At 37.7% G+C, this 22,183-nt stretch overlaps 3 protein-coding genes across 3 annotated transcripts; all 3 read right to left on the bottom strand.

The window, feature by feature from the left end:
• Nucleotides 1-1,332: 1,332 nt before the first annotated feature.
• On the bottom strand, nucleotides 1,333-3,592 carry LOC148070973 (peroxisomal membrane protein 4-like). The gene is made up of 4 exons (XM_087800537.1): nucleotides 3,456-3,592; nucleotides 3,295-3,357; nucleotides 3,026-3,224; nucleotides 1,333-2,242 (listed from the first exon to the last, which is right to left on the bottom strand). The coding sequence occupies exons 1-4, from the start codon at nucleotides 3,566-3,568 to the stop codon at nucleotides 1,973-1,975; spliced, it is 645 nt and encodes a 214-aa protein (XP_087656663.1). The 5' UTR covers nucleotides 3,569-3,592; the 3' UTR covers nucleotides 1,333-1,972.
• Nucleotides 3,593-5,239: 1,647 nt separating this feature from the next.
• On the bottom strand, nucleotides 5,240-6,097 carry LOC148070972 (peroxisomal membrane protein 4-like). The gene is made up of 4 exons (XM_087800536.1): nucleotides 5,985-6,097; nucleotides 5,837-5,899; nucleotides 5,574-5,772; nucleotides 5,240-5,479 (listed from the first exon to the last, which is right to left on the bottom strand). Exons 1-4 carry the CDS (start codon nucleotides 6,095-6,097, stop codon nucleotides 5,240-5,242), a joined length of 615 nt encoding a protein of 204 aa, XP_087656662.1.
• Nucleotides 6,098-8,730: 2,633 nt separating this feature from the next.
• On the bottom strand, nucleotides 8,731-22,111 carry itcha (itchy E3 ubiquitin protein ligase a). The gene is made up of 24 exons (XM_087801751.1): nucleotides 22,020-22,111; nucleotides 21,199-21,278; nucleotides 20,224-20,365; nucleotides 19,904-20,028; nucleotides 19,550-19,681; nucleotides 19,174-19,219; nucleotides 18,319-18,494; nucleotides 18,016-18,244; nucleotides 17,853-17,948; nucleotides 16,301-16,475; nucleotides 16,151-16,220; nucleotides 15,957-16,041; nucleotides 15,125-15,253; nucleotides 14,980-15,052; nucleotides 14,840-14,911; nucleotides 14,675-14,763; nucleotides 14,438-14,597; nucleotides 14,225-14,358; nucleotides 13,899-14,039; nucleotides 13,713-13,833; nucleotides 13,532-13,636; nucleotides 12,792-12,888; nucleotides 12,650-12,722; nucleotides 8,731-11,305 (listed from the first exon to the last, which is right to left on the bottom strand). The coding sequence occupies exons 2-24, from the start codon at nucleotides 21,221-21,223 to the stop codon at nucleotides 11,206-11,208; spliced, it is 2,595 nt and encodes an 864-aa protein (XP_087657877.1). The 5' UTR covers nucleotides 21,224-21,278; nucleotides 22,020-22,111; the 3' UTR covers nucleotides 8,731-11,205.
• Between the last annotated feature and the right edge of the window lie 72 nt (nucleotides 22,112-22,183).

The following is a 22,183-nucleotide window of genomic DNA, read 5'->3' as shown; positions in this document are numbered from 1 at the left end:
AGATATGACTAAGTGGGTTTGGTTTTAAAGATTTGGGATTTAATGTGTAGCTTCTTGAATTTGTGTGAAGCCAGTTCTTTTTAACATCTTTCCCGATGCACTTTTTGGGGACCATTGCATATAAGTTGAAGCTAAAAAAAACAAATCAACTGCGATGCTTGTGGAGTCGTACCCGTCAGATCGTCGACAGCAGCTTCACCATCTTCTTCCATCTCTTTGACGGCAGCAGCACACAGTAGTTCAGCAGCTTCTTGAGCTCCTGGTTGGAACGATGTATATAACAGCATGTATATGGATTTGATCTTCATTTTTCTCACAATACAAACAATATTAAAGTCAGTTTAGAGTCAGACTTAACAACATGTGCTGTTCAACATGGAGATTAAAGACAAAATGAAAGGCAAAACGAAGAGTTGCTTAAAGAGAGTGTGAGCCGACTTGCTAGAGAAGCTAAATGCTAGCAGAGCAACACTGTTTTCTGGCAAACGACTGTTCTCTGGAAAACTAGAAACCAGGTTTAACAACCAAATGCCAGATCCATTCTTCCAGATCAATGGCCTACAGGACAAATTCTACTTTCAGAACTGCTACATTCCTGCATCATGATTTTCCCATGTTTTATTTTGTCATGAAGTTCTTCTTAGTGTAATCTACTGGCCTCAGAAACAAATTTCACCCCCTTCTTATGAAGTACAATAATATTTTTATTCTACATTACGAGTTAAGATTACTGAAAGTTGTTCTTAAGATCAGCAGAAAGTAAAAAAACAACAAAAACAATCCAAACCCACAACAGCTTTAAAAGTGACATAATAAAAGTGATTAATTCAACAGTCATTCCTTAGGTTTTAAATAAACCAGTTGGCATAACCGGTGCTGATATTATGGGATTATGCGACGCGTGATTCAACACTGCACTACAACAACTCATAGAAACAAAACAAAAAAGGTTGGTGCCCACTTATGATTTCATTATTTACATTTTTTTTAACTTAAAAGAGGACTATATAGTAACTTTACCAATGGATGAATAAAGTATTATCTATATATCTGCATCAGAAGTTAGCAACAAATATAAACAATTTTAAAACACATTTACAAACTCATTAAATAATTATTCACTTAAAATAGTTTTGAAATTTGTTTGGCACTTTCCAGCCACTGTAGAATTATAATAAAACATTAAACATGTAATCATTTCAAACAACAATTTTTTTTTTAAAGATATAAATATCCATAAAATGACATTATATCCAGGGAAGTGTCTAAACAAGTCCATCAGGTTTGCCTTCATCATTTGTGAATCATACTTGTACTCAAAGAATAAATGAATAAAGGGAGAGTTATTGTTTATTGACACATCCAACATCAGTCGCTTTGAACTTGGACACAATTTCTTTAGATAACTTAATATACTTAAAATGGTGTTGAGTTTCTATCAGTGACATCGATCTGTATCTAGTGTTGTAAATATTTTATATTGCCACAAATCTGTATTTAAACATATCATCTCATCAGCAAGAAAAAGTGCTACTTAAAGGAAGGCGTTTGTGACCTTTGACATATCCACGGTACTTTCTTTGGCCAAGGATTCGGTCTGGATGTTTGTTCATGATAATCAAAAATAATTATTTATGCACCAGTTGGATGAATCATTATGACCACCTTTCTAACATGGTGGAGATCTTTCTTTTGTAACACTTTTTCTTAGGGGAAAAAAAAGCAGCTAGAAGGAAGTACTGAACTGGTAATGAGGTTATGAGTGATTTCTAAACAAACAATGCAGACTGTGAACTTCTCAAGACTTACACTACATTCGTAAGGTGGTCATAATATTACGATTCAATTATGAATGAGCATAACATTCGAAATATGATTCATCCTTTTTAAAAATTAAAAGGCAACATGTGTATTCAAGAGGAAATATCATAGGAAATGACTAGTGGTCCTTTTACCCAAAATGTAACCATATTCATTTGGAAGTAACAGTCCTGGGTTTATTATAAACGAGGAAGTCAGAGATGTCGTGCCACACGTTGCTGTCGTGGTAGAGGTAGGTCATTGAGGACTGGAGTGACGGCTGTAGTGTGTGCGGGTAATATTCAAAGAGCCAGAGCACGATGCCCCAAACTAGAGTGGCGAAGAGAGGGAACGGATCTTGTTTGGGCTCCGGGATGATCCCCTTCTCTACGGCCAGTCGAGACAAAGCGAAAAGGATCCTGGACAGCAGGTACATGTTTATCTGGAGGTACAAGGAGAGACCGTGAACTTTATAGAAGGGTAATCAAAAGTTATAGTTCTACACAAGGGGTCACCACCCCTGGGCCTGTTAAAAAAAAAAGTAAAAGAAATTCATACAATAATTATCTTGTTATGTTCTGGTTGCCACACGTGTTATTATGGAAGAAGCAATAATGGGATTAGTGTGTTGCAGGAAATGTATATTAAGTTCAGAAGTCTGTGATAAACTAATGGCAGCCCTTAGGGTCACACAATGCCCATGAAATTGCTCTGAGTTAAAAAAAAAAAGTTGATCACTCCTGTTCTACAAAATGCAGCCAAACATAGTTAAACACAAGGAATGGACGAATTGACAATTTTGGAAAACAAAAGTCATTTTAAGAATGAGAAATTAGGAACAGTCTAGTTATTCATCCTTTACAATTTAAGTGGTAAGCATTATAGTTAGTAATTAAGAGTCATTTGTAAAGCGCCTTTTTAAAGTATACATTTTAACTGTGTATTTTTTTTATTGTTAAAGTACTTTGAGATAGTGTATTATTATATGGGCCGGAAATTAAAAACTTTTAGTTTTTAGTTTTAATGGATTTTGAACTTATAATGTTTTTGTTATTTTCATTTTCATCAAACTAAATAAAGCTACAAATGAAAGCAAATTATATTTATAATAGCGATGGGTAGGATGGTTTCAGACCACACATAGAATATATATTATTTAAGATAAGCATACAGGTAATCAAAGTTTAAGCTGATCACACAAAGATACACTTTCTGGTTGTTGTACCTGGCTGTTGATGTTGTTATTGTCTCCAAAGACCAACCAGCCTCCGACACATGCGGCCAGGAAGGAGTGCGACTGAAGGCTCTTCCCCTGCATCCTCTCCTGCAGGGCCTGGAGTCCCTTGTAGGTGAAGACGAAGCAGCCCAGGTTGCGTGCGTGCTGGTAGGTTGCTTTCAGAATGGCTCTTAGTTTGTCCTTCAGACTGTTGGAAAGATGAGGGGAAAACGCTCAAAACTCTTGTGACACGTAAACGATCAAAGTTCAGTTCTTACCTTCCATGTCTGAACAGAAAAGTCATGACAAGGGCGTGTGGTGCTCGGATTTTAGCTCCATATCTATGACACAAATATGAAAATAAGTTAGCTTTGACTATTTACATTTTGACAATAGTAACGTAATATTATTTATATCAATATACACCATTTAAACTTACACCACGCCATTCCTAAGTCCCTTTAAAACGGCAAGTGCCGCCTTATACTTCTCTTGCTGTAAAATATTATTGACAGCGTATAAAAACGTTTTTATTAGCTCCGAACCTGCCATCGCTTCCTACAAGGTAACCCGGACAAAAATACAAGCCGGACTTTGAACACGGAAGTTGTGTGTTACATTAAAGCCCGTCCTCTAGTCCGGAACCGTGGAATCGTTCCGCAGTGTTTTAAAGGAGATATACAATTTAAAAGTGACGAGAAAATGTCAAACTATGAGGGCGATTATGATTATGAAAAATTAGAAATGTTTCTTGTTTTTACCCCCAGAAAATTATAATTATTAAGGTTATTTTTGAATTCCAAATGTTTAAATATATGATTAATCCATTCAATAATTATGAGTCATTAAAATATTGTATTATATAGCCAAGCATTTAATAAAAGTAAGTCCTTTTGTTATGTTCCTAAACGGCGATACAATTGTTGTTAAAATTAACCTAAAAGTTCTAAATGAATTCGCTAAAATTATTAAAGCAGCTCTGGGTAGTTTGGATACCTTAATATTTTTGTACTAAAATATTTTCATAAAACTTGTGATGACACATCAACTTAAAACTAGTTGAATGACTCATATAGCGTGACTTGAGGTGTTGTGAGTGATTTTTATTTTCACTGTAAAAGTTCTTGGGGATGGTGTGAACATGCTACATATCACGCTGGTTGTGATGGGGGGGATTATGGTACAAAAATAAAGTTAAAGTTATGTTATTTACAAAGATGTCATATCACATATCATATTTCATTATCCACAATCTGATTCATTACTTCATCGGTATCCATCCTTCATTCAGACAATGGAAGTATGGAAACAGAAAATTCGTCCAACTGCTGCAAAGCAGGACATGGCCACTTTTGCGACGTTTAGCGAGGGCTCATGGGAAATGTAGTCTCCCGTCGGGCTAAACACTACCACTTCAGTCCAATGGCGTCGCTCCACTTCAAATCGCATAGAATCGCTTTATAAGAAATATTCAAAATGTGAATTATTATACTGTCATGATAATTATTTATATTAAAATACATTTTGACATGTGATTTGCGGACGAAACAAGCCTGGACAAGCAGTCAAAAATATTTTAAGCAATAAACTTTAATTTAAAAGCAAGACCTGTACTTAAGCAGCACACCTATTAGAAAAGGCACTACACATTTTTGTAGTAATAATATTCAGTAAACATACAAAGGAAAATTAATAACAATCAAAAACTAGACTTTTCCACTTCAGTGTGACTTAAGTTGTATTATTTTAAATTGATACATACAAGTAATACAAGAACTTAAATCCCGAAAATAGAGAAACAACAAAAGAAGGATAGAAATTGCTATTGAATAATTCTAAGCGAGTCTTGGCAGGCTGGGTGAGTTTTTAATCCGTCTTCTTCAGTGCTCTGTGTTCAGCAGGGTGAGGTCATGGGCTGAACTGTAGTGAAATGGCTGAGAGCTGGAGTAACCAAGATATTGAGTCATGCGATAGAAATGCACCTTAGTTTCCTTTCCTTTATGTAAACATTTTAATGCCACAAGGTATCAATTTGCACAAATAAATCTTGAATCAATTCAAATAGAACACAGTAAGTTTGTGTGCGCATCTGTGTTTGTCTTTACCTAATAAAACAGTCGATAAGAAATTATCAAATTAAACAAATATTATTATTATCATACTCAAACAAATAACTGTACAGAAAGTAAACCAATGGGCTTATAGTTGATTCCACTGTGGACTCTACATAAGGAAGTCGGAGATGTCGTGCCACACGTTGCTGTCGTGGTAGAGGTAGGTCATTGAGGACTGCACTGACGGCTGTAGTGTTTTGGGGTAATTTTCAAAGAGCCACAAGGCAGTACCCATAATCACAGCGGTGGCTAGAGGGAACGGATCTTGTTTGGGCTCCGGGATGATTCCCTTCTTTACAGCCAGTCGAGACAAAGCGAAAAGGACCCTGGACAGCAGGTACATGCTAAGCTGGAAGGGCAAATGAGAGGTAAATACATCAACTTCACTTATTATTTAACTTCAAGTTTTGATCACACAAAGATACAGTTTCTGGTTGTTGTACCTGGCTGTTGATGTTGTTATTGTCTCCAAAGACCAACCAGCCTCCGACACAGCCGGCCAGGAAGGAGTGCGACTGAAGGCTCTTCCCCTGCATCCTCGCCTGCAGGGCCTGGAGTCCCTTGTAGATGAAGACGAAGCAGCCCAGGTTGCGTGCGTGCTGGTAGGTTGCTTTCAGAATGGCTCTTAGTTTGCCCTTCAGACTGTTGGAAAGATGAATGAAATTAATCTGAAATGTTGCTGTTCCAAGTTTATATCCGTTCCTACCTTCCACCTCTGAACAGAAAAGTCATGACCAGAGCGTGTGGTGCTCGGATTTTAGCTCCATATCTATGAGAGAAAAAACATTTGATGAACATGAAACAAACCCAGTCCAGCTGTATCTTGTATTAAACAAAAAAATAAATAAACTCACACTAGTCCATGTATGAGTCCCTTTAAAGCGGCGAGTGCAGCCTTGTATTTCTCTTGCTGTAAAATATTATTCACAGTATATAATAACGTGTTCATAAGTTCTGAACCTGCCATGACCTCCACCAAATGATCTTAACAAAAATACAAGCAGATAGTATTGCTTTATGGAACTAGTCGAATTGTGGTCACGCCTTCACGCCCCATAACTGAGCCATTTGCATGAGTTGTGTTTGCATTGGTTGTTAGTTTTAGTGATTAATCTCGTGTTTATATTTTTAGTTTCCCCTTTTGCTCTTGCTTGCTTTCCTCTGCTTCACTTTGGTATTAGTAAGTTAGAAAAGGTTATTTGTAAAGAGCCTTCTAGACCAGAGTGACAAAGCGCTTTAACAATCAAAAACAAGACAGTTAAAATATATACTTTAAAAGGCCAAGACACATGACACAAACACAACAGTCCCAGAAAAATGCTGCACAAATAAAAAATTCTTAAGATGTTTCTTGAAGGAGTCAGTAGATCATCAAACACAGATGGAGAGGAAGATCGTTCCAAAGCTTAGGAGCAACAGCCTGGAAGGATTTCTCTCCTCTGGTACGGAAACGTGTTCAGGAACCATCAGTAGATTCTGATCCACAGACCTCAGAGCCCGAGCTGGCCATGAATAGCTCTGAAAGTAAGAACCAGAATTTATAACTGATCCTGAAGAAAACTGGCAGCCAGTGAAGAGTTTTAAGGATCTGAGAAATGTGAGTTATTCTACTGGAGCGGGTCAGAATTCTCGCTGCAGAGTTTTGTATTAACTGTAGGCGAGACAGCTCCTTCTTGTTAATACATGAAAACAAACTGTTACAATAGTCCAGACGAGAAGACACAAACGCATGGATCATAAGATCCAGATCTTGTTGTAACAACACTTTCCTAAGTTTAGAGATTTTTCTCAGTTGAACAGTTTCTGGTCAGTTTTCTGCAGTGTTGAACTAGAGAAATGTCTTTGTCAAATACAACACCCAGGTTTCTCAGGCTCAGTTTGACAGACTGACCTAAGATGTGGCTCCTCCTCAGAAGGGCTCTTAGTTTGACTCAACCCTGGAACCTTACCATCAGGAGCAATAACCAATAATCATCAGGTGTTGCTGTTAGTTTGACTTGCCTGCCGTTTCTGGTCTTGTGGGGGTTCTCAGTGTCCGGGTTAATTGAAGTAGCATGACGTCACATTCTGCAGATGACTGTGGTTGTTTTTTTGTTGCCAGTCCAGTTGTTTCTAAAAATTCTTCCTCGGCCCGATAACCAAACTAGATAAAGAATGTTTTCCGTATTACTGTACCGACGGTCCATTGTGTTCATTTGTGGACCTTCCTACATGAATAAAAAAAAATAGTGGCATGATTTACACTATTCTGGTATTTTTGGTAGGATAAAGCACATAGTTTTGGCACTTATTTAAATATTTTTTCTGATAGGGAGATAAAGTTGTACAGAGCACAATGTTGGTTAAATTGAGCCATAGATTAAGTAATTTTTGAGCAGACAAGGAAATTGTTGGCACAACACTAGTCCATCCAGAAGAAGGCAATTAAGGACAATAATGGGTGGCTGGTGCAGCGTTGATCACCACAGTAGAGGAACTTAAAGACTAAAAATCTAATGTTTCCCAGTTGTTGGTATTGCCTTTATTAGAATATGTATAGTAACTCTGCTATTTTGTTGAATAATCCATTTCTAGAAAATGTTAATGAATGTAATCTTTACAGAAAAAAGGCTGGTTCGCAGCAACCCCGTGCTCTCCATGCTGGAGCCTATGATGGGAAAGAGAGGGTAGTAGTGTAGTCGTGTTCAAAATTATTCTAGCCTTTTTGTGCCATGTAGCATATGAATCAACTCACTCAATAAGACCCTTAACCCATTAGTGTCATTTTTTTTATAAACTAGTTGCCAGACAGTTTTAGTCCCTATGCCACACCGATTGTAAAAAATAAGGGTGGGATTTCTTTTTTTAGTCTTTGAGGTTATGAGACCAACAAGACAATATATCCCTAGTTTATGATCAAACTCAAGTGGAACCAAACAATTTTACTTTCATTTGGCATTCATGGTATCCAATGGGATATCCCAAGAAAGGACTCATTATGAAGAATACAGATGAGACAAAGTCTAGCCCCTGGAACCCTTTGGCAGGACAAACATATCACCAGCAAGAAAGGTATCTGGGCAATGTGTCTTAGGCCTTCTCATCTCTCTGATCCCCTACAATAACACATGTTTTTATAAGTGCAGTGACAGCCCATTGTATTCATTGACCCACTTAAATCTGAAAATGCACCAACCTGCCGTAAAGTGATATTCATATTCACTTATATTTGAAGGCCTCACATAGTGAACGTGTCCAAATCATCAGTAAAAATGTAAAAGGAAACGTCCTTCACCAAAGACACCCGAGGCTTGTGTCTGGTGCAAACACAGGTAAATATTTGTTGTTGGTTTGAATCAGGTTATGTACTAATTTACACAGAAGTCATTACCTAATACACGTATTTTAAGGTAAAAAGGTTGTTTTTTCGCACAGGATGTTGGTTGAAGTGACTTTAAAGTAATGTTTCAATTGGGAAATATTATATGGCAACACTTCATATCATATTATAAATTAACCTTACCTCTGGCGTATAGACAGATCAAAACTGGGCAAGCAAAGTAAAACATATCGAACAATTTCATTCAACACCAGCTGGAGAAATATAAGGCACACAAATGGTTTAGTGATGCATTTTTTCTTTACATCAATTAATTTATTAATATCCGCACAAAATCTGCATACCAGTGGCTACTTGTTGAATGTTTTTGAATCATTTACAACGATTTACAACAAGTGAGACTCAAACAGAAAAGATGGTGTCAAGCAAGATCCGTTTCAGCAGACTCATCTCTAGGCTGTTTCTTCACAATTTAAATTTTTGGCCAATAAACCAAACATTATATAATTAAAGAATCCCACATTGAGTCAGAATAAATAATCTATCTCACAAAATGTTAAAACCTGCATAGAGGAAAAGTAATTGCTTCCACTTAATCCACACATATAAGCACATGTTTTTCAAGAGGGTTAACAACCCAAAAATGATAAAAACTATAAAGTAAAATGGAAAAACCACAAATTTGGATGACACTTTTTAAACTAGGATCGTAAAAGACAAAAGTTGTTTGTAAGCAGAGTTGCAGGGCAAGAATACATTGAACATGACTGACCACACACCCTATAAAACTAGGGTCTAACTTTCATCTTGCTTCGTGTGAATCATGTGTGATAATCTGAGAACAAACTACAATGTAAGATATTTACATCAACTGCATTAGACGTATTGTATAGTAAGTAAATAGGTGAGATTAAGCTTTTTCCCACTGTCATTGACCATGAGAAACTTGGCTTCCCGCCAATGCGTGATTATTTATTTTCCCCCAATATATACAGTATATATAGACAACAACCAGATTCTCCCACTTCATAAGTAACAAATTACTTCATCAAAATGAACATTTAATACCTCGAAAATTGAAGTCTGTGGTCGAGTATGTGGGTCATATATACAGAACGCCTATTTTTCTTAAGGGGGGAAGAGGGGGGGTTTAAGAAGGTTTCAAATATCTATTTTCTTCTTAGAATCATCAGATTGGCAGTTTAATTCCCATAAAAGAAAAACTGCTCATCTTGCAAAGATCAATAAAGTTAGAGACGGTCGCCTATCCGAGTTTGATGCTTTTATTCACAGCATAGTTTAAATGGATGCCATTAATTCAATGAATCTCTCGTAATCATCAAGCTTTGAAGGGTCGACAAATACTTTTCTATTTACATTTGTTTTTCCTGATTTTCTTAAATTTCCACAAATATTTGAAAGTAAGGGCGTCTGCTCAATCAAGCCACCTTTACAATAATAATAATAATAATACGATTCCAACGGGTGTGTCTTCTTTAGGGCTATAAAACAAATATTCCTTTTGTCTGTTGACAGACAGTGATCTGACCATGACACAACATATTTACTACTGCGAGACAGATGACACCACGATCGTCACCTGTCTTTAATTCTTGGCGACTGATTCATCAAAATGATCTTTTATCTCTACACTGGAACAGTCTGGATCAGAGGTTGGCAAACCGGTCCTCAAGCAAGCAACACCTGACTGACAATCAACTCTATACGCTCTTAAGACACCCGATTGATTTGTTGTAACAAAAACCTGCACCCACTTCGGCCCTTTGTGGAACACTTTGCCCACCCCTGGTCTGGATGATGATGCTGGTTAGTCAGGATTTTTAATGATTGCACATGTAAATAATGTCTCAAATACTTAACTATCTAATTGTTGGCGAAAGGCTAGTCATATTTTTGCTGACATAACCAAAAAAAGGATTTTAATATCTTAAAATGTGTCTTAATCTTGTTATCCATTTGACTGAACTAACAATGATAGTTAAAGCAGGTAAAACGACCTCATCCACAGAAAAACCAAAGTTAAAACTGTGAGTAATTTGGACCCTGATGTCTTAGTACTCAAATTGCATCATCAGTTATGAATACATAACTCTAGCAAAGACCTCACAAGTCTGTATAATAAAAGGAGAGTGCGAGGGGGGGGGGGTTTCTAAATAAAAGCTATTGCACATTAACGTCCGACTCCTCAACAATCTTACGGTCTTTCTTTTCACAGTTGGCCGTGCAAACAGTTCAAGTGAACAAACGCAGCACAATGTCCATGAAGTTGCACATAAGGTTCATCCAGAGAAACTGCAGGATTTCAAGTCTGTCAGCAGTTGGAATGACAGAAACAAGACAGCTTTACAGTGACGGTTCAATTTAAAACACACTTTTCATCTAAACGCCCCAAATATTTCTTTTTGCAGAAACAGAAAAAAAAAAAGTCTTGAAGCTGCAGTTGCGTAATTCCCAGCAAGTTCGGGCAGGTGCGAGAGGCGTTTCCAAACCCATCCTCTCCAGCAGAGGGTTCAGATGGGTGAGGTCAGAGCCGGAGTGAAACTGATCCAATGGGCGAGAGGTGAAACAACAAAAGGAAGATTTGACAAGTCATTCGGTAAAAATGTACCAGAGAAAAGGTACGAGTTGAACGTTGCCCTTGCGACCTCTGGGTGAGACATTATACAGGCTGGATGGAGAACGATCGTCTGTGTCCAGTATGGCTCCGTCCTCGTCGTCGCTCCAGTTCTGAAAGATCACTCCTGTCCGAAGCCTTCCGTCTCCTCAATGGCAAACATGAGTTTCTCCTTCAGCTGCTCATAGCTCTTGTAAGGAGGGAGGTCCAGCCGATTAAAACTAAACGGGACACACAGAATCACATTTGATCTACGAGTTTAATGAGCCTTTTAATCTCAATTTCTTCCATCTCTATTATGTTATTAATCAAAGCTAAATGAACAGTTATAGAAAAGGGTTTTATTGCTTCAGCAAAGACAGTGACACCATGTAGCAGACATTTTGAATACTAATATTGAGACAATATTAGATGAATTATCATTAGGTCAATATATATTTTGGAGACGCACAACTAAACCAAATAAAGCAAACACTAATTCGTGGACGCCTCAAGGGTAACGCTCAGAATTTCATAAATATTAGGAATATAATTCAACAATTCTGCACATTTCTCCCCCTGTTGGAGAGACTGAGTACTGAACAAATTATAATAATAATAATAATAATAATAATAATCTTTATTTATATAGCGCCTTTTTTAGACCAGAGTCACAAAGCGCTTTGACAGCCAATAGCAAAATGTATTCGTTCAATTCAGGGATGTCAAAGTCGACGAGGGCCGGACTGGTTCAATGTTTATTAAAATGTTTGCGCATAACCTAATGAACCAAGACCTAACACAGTCTACATCAGGGGCCCCAAACCAACTTGTACTAGTCAGCAGATCTTGGGGGAAGGCAATAATTATCCAACCTAACTTATTAATGGTGCACACAGAAGTGCAACCTCCCATGATGCATCCCTGCCCAATAGTGAAAGCTGATTGGTCATCACAATATTGATCAAATATTAACACCTATATAAGGAATAGGATCCGTTTTTATAATACAACGAACAAAATGACTCTCGTTTGATCGCTTGAAACGTAGTTCACGAGAGTCACAGACGTTCTTGGGGAAAAAACATCTCGTCAGTTTTATAAAACTGAAGCTGCAGCGAGCGAGGCGCAGCAGAAGCCGGTTTCCCTCGTGTGATCACGTGATCAAAGCCATCTCAAAAAACATAAACTATATTAATGCACCATCACACGATGACAGTTTTACTCTTGTTAAATTTTATCTTAAGATGCTTCAAACCAGCCCATGAATGTTTATTTGAATAAATTAATTCCAATCACAACGACATTAAAATCGGTCCGTGGTGCAAAAAAGGTTGAGGACCACTGCCGAATATTATTTAATGATTAAATGAATAATCCAATATTTTTTAATGGTTCATGTCAGTAATTTCAAGTGCAAACATTTTTCACAGACAAAAAGACCAGCAGGCGGCTGCAGCCTACGGGCCGGTTCTACTACTAATCAAATAACATCCGCGGGCCATCCGTAATTACAGCAGGTGTGTCAGGGCTATGACTAAGTGGGGTTGGTTTAATAAAATCTTAGGATTAAATTGAGATCTTACCACGTGTGGCTTCTTGGAAGCCAGTTCTCTTTACCAACTTTCTCGATGCAGAACTTCTGAGGGCCATTGCTCCCTGCAGAATAAAAAAACAAACTACAAGTTATAGCCGAACAAAACAACTGAGGCGTTCGTGGCGTCGTACCCATCAGGTCGGTGAAGCCTCCTACAGGAAGGCGACAGGTTCCAGTGACAAACTGCAGCAGCCTCATCCTCTTCTCGTTGTCCATCTCTTTGACAAACTAAGAGAAAAACACTACTATTAGGTCACAAACCTAAAAGAATGTAATCAAGGGGATTTGCAAGAATAAAAGAGAGTGATCTTTAATGGACTCAAAACTATGAGAAGCTTAAAAATAAAATGCATTGAAAAACTATAGAAGGGAGATTTTATTCATTATTAAAAGTGAGGTGAACCTGACCTCGGATTCCCTACAGCGCTACAAGTAATTCTGTTACGACTGGAATTGATTTACACTATCTTTATCTGTACACTGGGAGGCATTTTGAAACGTTACATCGGTAATATTACGCATGAATATCCTGCTACAAGCAAGAGGAGTCTCTCAAGTTTCACAAAACTGGATTTATCAGAAGTTGCAGTAGCTAACAAACACCTTAAACATTTGTTTTCTCCAAAAGTATACGATTACCTCACAGCCTGCATAAAACTGGCAACGAAATTTCATTGCTTGGCAACCGTTAAAAAAACACAGCATAGAATGAATGTATATAAAAAAGTATAAATATAAATATGAATATACAGTATGTAAATTTATGTACACACAACAAACAAGTTTGTTCAGAACAGCAAAAACAGGTTTAAACATTTGTTTAGTTTAAATATTCTTAAGTCTTAATAGAAGTGCCAGAGGTTGTACAAACCTGCCAGAACCACACAATCTGTTTGCTACTCTTGGCATAATGTCTGTAGATGGTGCTTCTCTGCCAGTCAGCCAGGTCGATCTCTTGCATCCCACACAGCATCACCTTCACAGAAGACACAGGAAGTTTGCCGACTGCCGGACCAACGGCGTGATGCGTTAGAATAAGTGTTGCCCGGTACCTCCAGCTCTTTAGCGTCAAAGTATTGAAGGTATTGCTGAGGCAGAACCTCGTTAAAACCCTCAAAGAAAGCTTGGGTCTGCTCCTCCACTCCTCTGGACAGCCGCCACTCTGCCACCAGTCTAGACACACCGATTAGTTAGACCAGAAGATATTTTACTCTTAAAGTGGAAGCGACAAGAAGCACCTGATGTATTCCTCCTTATTCTCCTCCGTTACTTGAACGTTTCCCCCGTCAGGCTTCAGCTCATGCGTGGTAACTGCCCCCAAGATCTCATTGTCCACTGAGAAGAACATTTCCAAACCACATTCCTCAATGTTGTTATCCCTGTGGGTGAATTGATTACAATGAGTTAGTTAAAGGAATTGGCCAATGGATTTAATATTGTAAAATAAGCAAATAGGAAATCCACTTGCCAAAGTTTTGCAACTTACAACATGGGATTAATTAAGGTAACTTTTAGCTTCTTAACTTAAGCTTTCTTAGACAAACCACACATGCATTAAACCTACTTAATCCAAATGAGAGAGTTGTAAAACTCCGGATCAATGGATTCCAGGTCTTTGAGAGCCAGGGGTTTGTTGAGGATACGCTTGTAGAAAGGCAGGGAGAAACCCGTGTCGATGAACTTCCCATGGAATAATGCCTGCAAAGGGAACCGAGAAGAGTTGGGGCAACGCTTCATGTTGAAGCAGAAGGTAACCATCAAATACCAAAGGTGTTACCATAGCGATGAAGCGGCCTATGAACTTGAAGTACTTGAGGTGATCGGGGTTGATGTAGGAGGCGGGGTTTATTTGCAGACAGTAGTTGTCTTTGCCAGCATACTCGAACAAGCAGTACATCGGGTTCAGGACTTCATGGGAGAGCAAGAAAAACCATTCCCTGAGAAAAGAAAACAAAAAAAGCCACTGAAAATTAAAGTTCATAGTTCGGTGGTTGGGCTTTAAAGTGAGGCATACCTTGCCACGCCACCATAATCCAAACCCTCTTCCCCAGGGAAAATGATCCAGAGTCGCCTTCTCAGATCTTGAGGGTGGAAGCTCATGATCTTGAAATGAAGTCAACATCTCAAACATGTTCCAACGGCACAACGTTGTTACATAAGTCAATGTTTTTATCATTACCTGCTGGAATGAATCCTCAAACAGCGTTTTCCTCGACACTGTAATTTTGATATGTTGAGGCATCGACAGTTGCTGTTGGTTGAAATCAATAATTATTAAACAAGGCTTTATGGGAAAAGTGCATGTTTATATCAACTTACTTGACACCAGAATCTGAAGTATTGAACTTTGGCTTTAAAATCCCTGACGTATGTAATCTGAGGTCCATTTTCACTGGGAAAAAAAAGGTCTCATTTCAACCTTCATTACAGATCAGAAAGATTGATCGATAAGGATTTTATTTACAGTGAAGATTTCCCTGTGCGAGGGTCGATGTAGGTTGTAGTTCGCCTGTTGTGGTCGACAAAGTACGGGATCCCATCCACAGTAAAGCGCATCTCCCAGCCTTCAGGCAGAGGCTTGTCATTCAAGAGTCTGAAGAGAAATATTAAAAGTTAATTTTACCTTTGACGAATGGATTTACCAGATTACAATGACATGATTAGGCAGACATGACAACTTTTTTCTACTTTAACATCGTTAACTTTGAAACAAATATTAAGTTTTGATGAAACAACATAATTATATCATCTTAACATTATCTTGCAACAACAAATGAATAAATGTTTAAACTCATAATTAACAAAACAAAAGTACATTTTAAACTTATTTGATTTACATGCTTTAGAATAAAAACATAATAATGACAACAAAGTAATTGCTAACAAATTGTAAATCTTTGAAAAACCAGTGTACCAAAAGGAAACACTGTAGCACCACCTACAGGAGGTACTATTTTGAAACGCAATTGCTTTGTTATATATACAAACATTGTATATACACAATCGGTTGATTTAGATGAAGTCAAATTTTGATCATTTATTTTAATAAACCATAAATGCAGTCCGATTGCATACTTTGATTTCGCTGAACTGTACTTGAATAAAGGTTTTGTCAGATTTAGGGACAGAAGAAGTAAATATTAGATTTGTTCCCAAAGATCAGTTGTGTTCGTAATAAAACTATTTTCTGCCAGTTATATTTGGGGTTAAAATTGCAGGTTTGTGTGTTAAGCATCAAGGACAGAGAGATGTTAAAGATGGCTACCTTGGCTAGAAAGTGTATGAGTGACACTCACCCCTGGGTCCTGGGGTCCTCCCACTGTGTTGCTCGTGTCGGGTGATGAACAAAGTATACTCTGCCATTCGTGTCTGTTCTTTTTTCTGACATGAAAAAAAACATGTAATATATTTTTTTAATGAATAAATAAAAATCCCAAAAGAAAATGAAAAACACTTCTAGAAATATAGAAAAAATGTTCCTATTATTTACCCCAACCATGAGGCAGAGGTCCCAGAGGATCAAACTCTTTATTGGTTGGGGCCGCCAACTGGTCCTGAGGCTGTATAAAAGAAAACATTCTGTTAAATCGGATTTTTTAGTATATGATGTATATAAATAACTTGATATGATGTTTCGTACCCCATAAATGAACCTCTGGTTAAACTGCTGCATTGCCCCCTGTCGCTGGCTCCTCTGATGCTGCCACTCCTCATAGTTCCGTACCGACTCCTGGGTGGGCCTCTGCCATGTGGTGGTTCTGGTTATGTGGTCTACATAGTACACTCTACCCATTGTGTCCAACCGGCGCTCCCATCTGTGAGGAAGGAAAAGATACGTCTTTTCAAAAAGCGTTCAAGGAAACGGGAATCCCGTCACATTGCGAAACAAATAAGTCAATTATTATTATTCATGAAATCAAATAAATATAAGTTGGTACGCTGCAAAGTAAAGGGCACACAACAGGACCTCGAAACCTGCTCCTCTGCATATAAGGGCAGGTAGTTAAAAGCCAACTGTGTGAATGTGATCCTCACAAAGACATTACTACTTCATGATCTGAAGACAAGTTTACATAACTTCTCTAGAGGAGGACTGACACACTTCTGCTTCACCATTAACTGTACCACACAAATCTGGCCCACCAAGACTTTTTATGCGGCCCGCCGCATGATTGGCTGAAAACAAGGTAGATGAATTATCATCTTTATTTTCATATAAAGACTTCATAATAATGTATTGTTTTATTTATTACTATGTTCATGTCATTTTTGTTTTATTTATTACTATCATAATTATTATTATTATATATTTATTAATTATTGTTTGAATATGGATACAGTATGCCCTAATTTTTGCATGTACTGGTAAAAAATATTCAAATCACATAAGAGAAAAAAAAGGATGTTGAAGGGAAAAAATTGGATGAAAGTGTTGGTGAAGAAGGACAAATTAAGATAAAATGAGCTTTGAAGAATTAAAAGGCAACATCAAAACTCCCGTCGGGTTAATAAACATTTTGTTTCTGGTAAAAGATTTTGACCCCTTTGACCCCAAACCAATTGGTACTTTAACAAAGGCTTAGCCTTTACCAGATTAACTCTTTTGTGAGAAAAATATCGTGACCATCACGGAGCAAGAAGTTAAAATAAGCTCTTCCACTTTTGAAAACACTCTTCAGTTATGTATTTTTATCTCAAAGCACAAGGTTTGCGTCACCTGCGACTTATTTTTAACTTTCTATGAAACAAAAAATACATACAGTAGGTCTTCTCAGTCTAGATGTTTTGACTTTTGTCTCATGAGACGGTTTGCCATCGTTTTCCTTTTAACACCCAATGTATTTATTTATTTATTCAGATACTGTAAACAAGGGCCTTGATAAGGAATTTAATATTCATGAACTTGATTATTCTGGCCATAAACGTTCCACATATTCCTTCTATCCTGATTTTATGATTACTTGTTCAGTGAAATCTTAACGCATGACCAGCAATTCCAGGAGATTTTCTTCAAGATAAATGTGTTTGTTATACATTTTGGTCTATGTTTTTTGCAGTGTGACCAAGTACATCCTCATCATAACTCCAAAACAAAGGAATGACAACTTGCGACTATATACTCGGAAAAGAACAACATGAACTTAAATGACTCCTAAAAAATACTACTATAGAATCAAGAAGAGATGAATTACCCAGATGGCAGAGAATCTGGTCTTTCCCATGTTGTCCTTTTCTCAATGTGATCGACAAAGTAAAAACGTCCATTCTGGTCCACTCTTTGCTCCCACCTGCAGAGCGACATGTTTAATTGATAGTCTTTGCTGAAAGACTGCATCATTCATCGAGTTCACGTACCCTGGAGGCAGAGGACCGGTGTTCATGTGAGCGATCCTTGGAGGTGCAGTGGTCGGAGCTGAAGTGGTCACTGGTTTGGGTTCAGCTGGTGCCTGTGAAGTACTCGCCATCGCGCCTCCTACAGCAGAGTCGTCTTGGGGATCCGAAGTCCCACTTGCTGAAGCCTGAGAAGAGCCGTCGGATGCTGGGCCTACACTGAGCTCACTGGGAGAGGAACTGCTAGAAGAACCTGAAGGACAAAAAACATGCAATGTGGCCACAGTTAAAAAAAGAAAAACTAAATTTAAATATAAAATCTCCTACTTGGTGAAGCAGCAGGTCCGTTTGGTGTTGGAGGAGGCATAGGATGTCTCAGGGGACGGGAAGGGTTAGAGACCCTTGGTGAGCGAGAAGGTGAGTTTGAACCACTGACAGTTTGATCCGTGGGGACAATGACCCACTCCTCTGAGTCACTTGAGGGTGATGTGTCTCTGCTAGCCCTATAGAGAGTAAAAAAAAACTTTATGAAACATATTCAGGGGTGCAAATCTCAATCACACAAGTGGCCAAATCATCTTTAAAACATTTTATCAAAGGCTGAACAAACGTATATTTCTCAAACCGTCTGCAAAAGGAGTTTTTCCATGACTGGATCTTAAAAAAAAATCAAATTCGTGTTGGTCCTTCACCAAACACCAAAAACTTTTTTTCTTCAAAATTAGTTTATTCTCGTTATGAAATCCACATTAACCATTTGGATTTTCAGACATCCATACAGAGGATCGCATAAAATGATTCTGGTTTGACACTATGTTCTTTATCTTTATCTTTAGACTTGGACTTATCATCTTGTTCTTTCTCTTTATTTCTCTTTGTTCTTATTCTCATTTTATTTTGATTATTTTTTATGAAAAATTGCTGTATTTGCTGTGGATAATTTGGAAAAAAAAACAATTTCCCGAAGGAGACCTCCTGAGGGATCAATAAAGTTCTACCTAACCTAACCTAACAATATCAATATTTGATACTTGATCAAATAAAACAAACATAGAAACTGGATAAGTAATATAACCAATGAAAGTTTGTTTTTTAAAACTACATTAGAAAATATCCTCTTGAACCAAAGTCAATTGTTGATGCATCAAGAGTTCAGCATAGACTCCTACAGTGAAAGGTTACCTGCTTCTAGTGTCTCCGTTTGGTCTCGAGGTTCCATTTGAAACAACTGAAAGCAAAAAAAATTGATTGCGATTTTAGTAATTGCGATAATTAGTAAGGATGATTTAAAATGTAAAGATAGCATTTATTTAGCAACGTTTCATGCTGTTATTGCTTATATACATTGTGGTGGCGCTTTGCAACTTCCATAACATGGCGTAATGTTATTCAACAGCAAAGACTTAAAAATAAAGTATTGTTTAATAGAGCACTAGTTTTCTATCATAACCACCAATTGTAAAAAGCAAAAAAGTTCTGCAAATAGATTACAACAACAAGTTAAAAAATGTAGCTGTTGCTTTAAAAAAAAGAAACCTCATGGCTGGTCTCCTCTCACCTTTCTCCTTCTCCGCCTCAGCTAGAGCTTCTGCTGTCACGTTCAAACCATCGAGACAGACGGACAGGTCACCGACATTCTCCCGAGAGTCTTTGTCAGAGCAGAGCTGCAGGGTCTGAACCACCTCACACACTGCAATAGAAGATGTCACAATATGATATCCTGGACCATAAACCAGAGTCATGTGCGCCGCGGCTGCTGAGCTGTAAAACAAATGTTCCAGAACAAACAAAAAAAAAACAGGAGATGAAAAGTACACGAAGATAAAAAATATACTAGAGAAAAGGTCTTTACTACATTATAATTGTGTAAAAGATGTGGAGAAAAGCAGAGAGAAAAATGTTTTGAACTTACATTTCAGTTCATTCGTCTTTAGTGTTTCACAGATCTCCAGTGAGGCAATTCCCAGCAGGATGTCTGCTTTCAAAGTCTGATGGCTCCAAACACGAAATATCAGCTTACTAACCGGAGTTACAATTCTAGAGAGAGAGAGAAAAAAAACTATTTAAAACAAAAACAACCATTTAAAAAAGAAAATCCTTAAAAAGTAAAAAAATATTTTATGAAAAAAGAAACATTATATTCGTAATACAGTTGGCCATGTTATCTAATTACTTTGTTGTTAGCTAAATGGAAGTCACTTTAACACCAAAAACACCATAACCTGAACTTACACTGTTAGAGCCTGTTTCCATTTTGGACTGTTTGTGTTGTTACACTTCTCAGTCTTCTTTGACTGACCATCCACAGCGACTTCCACATACGGACTTGGACCAAACCAGTTCTTTTTGTTCTCCTTTAATTTGGCTGAAAGAACTAAGGTTAGACAGGAGGTATTAGTAACGATATTACAAGTATTAAAATTTAAAAGTATATATAGACAAATACATCAGTGTCTAGCTGCGCAAATAATGGCATGCGTTTGTTTATCTTTTGTTTCCGGCTGAAATATGACTCTGGAGCTGGATATTAAAGCAGGAGATAAATTGAATGATCTTATGATAGTAAACCTTATCTCTACTCAAGGGAGGTTAAAACGTGTCAGCATCCACAGGAGTCAGCAGTTTTGTTGCCAAATTAATTGTTTTAAACAAGTAATAAAAAAGTTGTATTGCTGTTTAACTATGTATTAAGTGAAATGCTTTTAAAACTTTAAGTGTCTGTGGCATTATTTTTGACATCAGGCAATAGTTCCAACAGAATCTGTAATTAGATTATCATTTAAAAATGACCTTTGCTCTGTTGTCAAGCGTTTTCCTGTGTTTTGGTTAATCACTGGCAAAAGTCAAGTCTTTCCTTGCTTACGGCTCACAAACTCTTGCCAAATGTAGTGGTTGAGAACCATGCGAGTAAGCTGTATTTCAAATCTGTGTTTCCCCCAACTTGAAACAAGACACTGTTTCTCTCCGTGAGCAAGGACTACCAGACAGAAGCGCGGCTCTGCTCTTTTGTGTCTCCGTCAGTGCGTCTGCAACTCTGCAGAACGACCTTGTTCAGCATCACTTAAGCGGATACCATGCTTCTCCATATACAGTGAAGAACCAACACCTAATCCGAACGATCGCTGTGATTTGTTCGACAGATTCCACCAAACTTGTACAAAACATGTATCAAAACATATGACTTTTTCTGTAGCACACCTCACTCACCTGTGACTTGCAATTGAGCCTTCATAGTTCATCCATAATACAGCAACATTACCCGGCAACACTCAAAGGACGAGCCAAAACTGCAACATCAGATATGTGGGTTATATATTAAAACAGAAATAATACTAGGATTTGGGGTAAAAAAAAAAACAACAACACATTATCTGACCATTTATAAAAGGCCATACATTGTTTGCAGCATCCCCTTCATGATCTCATTGAGCTTTGAAAAGCATCATCTAGGATACATCCATGTTAAACTTCCATTTGAATCAATTGAAGCCACTGGGTTAAGATAATCTATATCCCACTTATGTTGCTAACTTAAGCCTCGGCAACCGGACATGTTAATCTTTAACAGCCCCCTAGGAAGCATGAAAAACGTAGGATCAAAAAAAGCAGTTTTAAAAAAACCCACATGTAACATAAAGTTATTGGAATGTCTTGTCGTGGCATCAAAAGATAAGAAAAAAGAAACGATAAGAAGCTATATTAGCTTCATTGGTCAGGTTAGCAGCAGTTAGCAATCACTAGTTGTTGACACAACGTCAACATGACTTAAAACGAAAAATGGACATTAAATGCGTCATTGTTTTCAGCGCTTTACATCCTATATATATTGTATTAGTCAGTAAAAAATCTCATTCGAAGTTGTAACTAAGCTCCTGGAGGTTCTTAAGCCATGGGATGTTGCAGCTAGTAGCCATGGTTCAATCCACATGATCTAATGCTACGACAAGCCGGTTCCTCGAGCAAGTATACGATGAATAAATATGGCAGGGGTGTAAAATATTAGTTATTGTAGCATAAATTGAACATACCTGGCATTGCCAAGCAGTGGACGCCGAGAAGGACTTTGGTTTTTTTTCCTGACGCCGTGTTGGTTAAAATGTTGCCAGGTTGTTGCTTGTCATACCCACGCAGACAACATCCGGTTTCAAAATAAAACGCACGCCTTTCTGGCCCACGGTAAAAAATATTAGAT

The sequence above is a fragment of the Callionymus lyra genome, chromosome 10 (genome assembly GCF_982586985.1).
Source record: "Callionymus lyra chromosome 10, fCalLyr1.hap1.1, whole genome shotgun sequence".
Classification (NCBI taxonomy): domain Eukaryota; kingdom Metazoa; phylum Chordata; class Actinopteri; order Syngnathiformes; family Callionymidae; genus Callionymus; species Callionymus lyra.
This window is presented reverse-complemented; position numbering and strand designations above follow the sequence as displayed.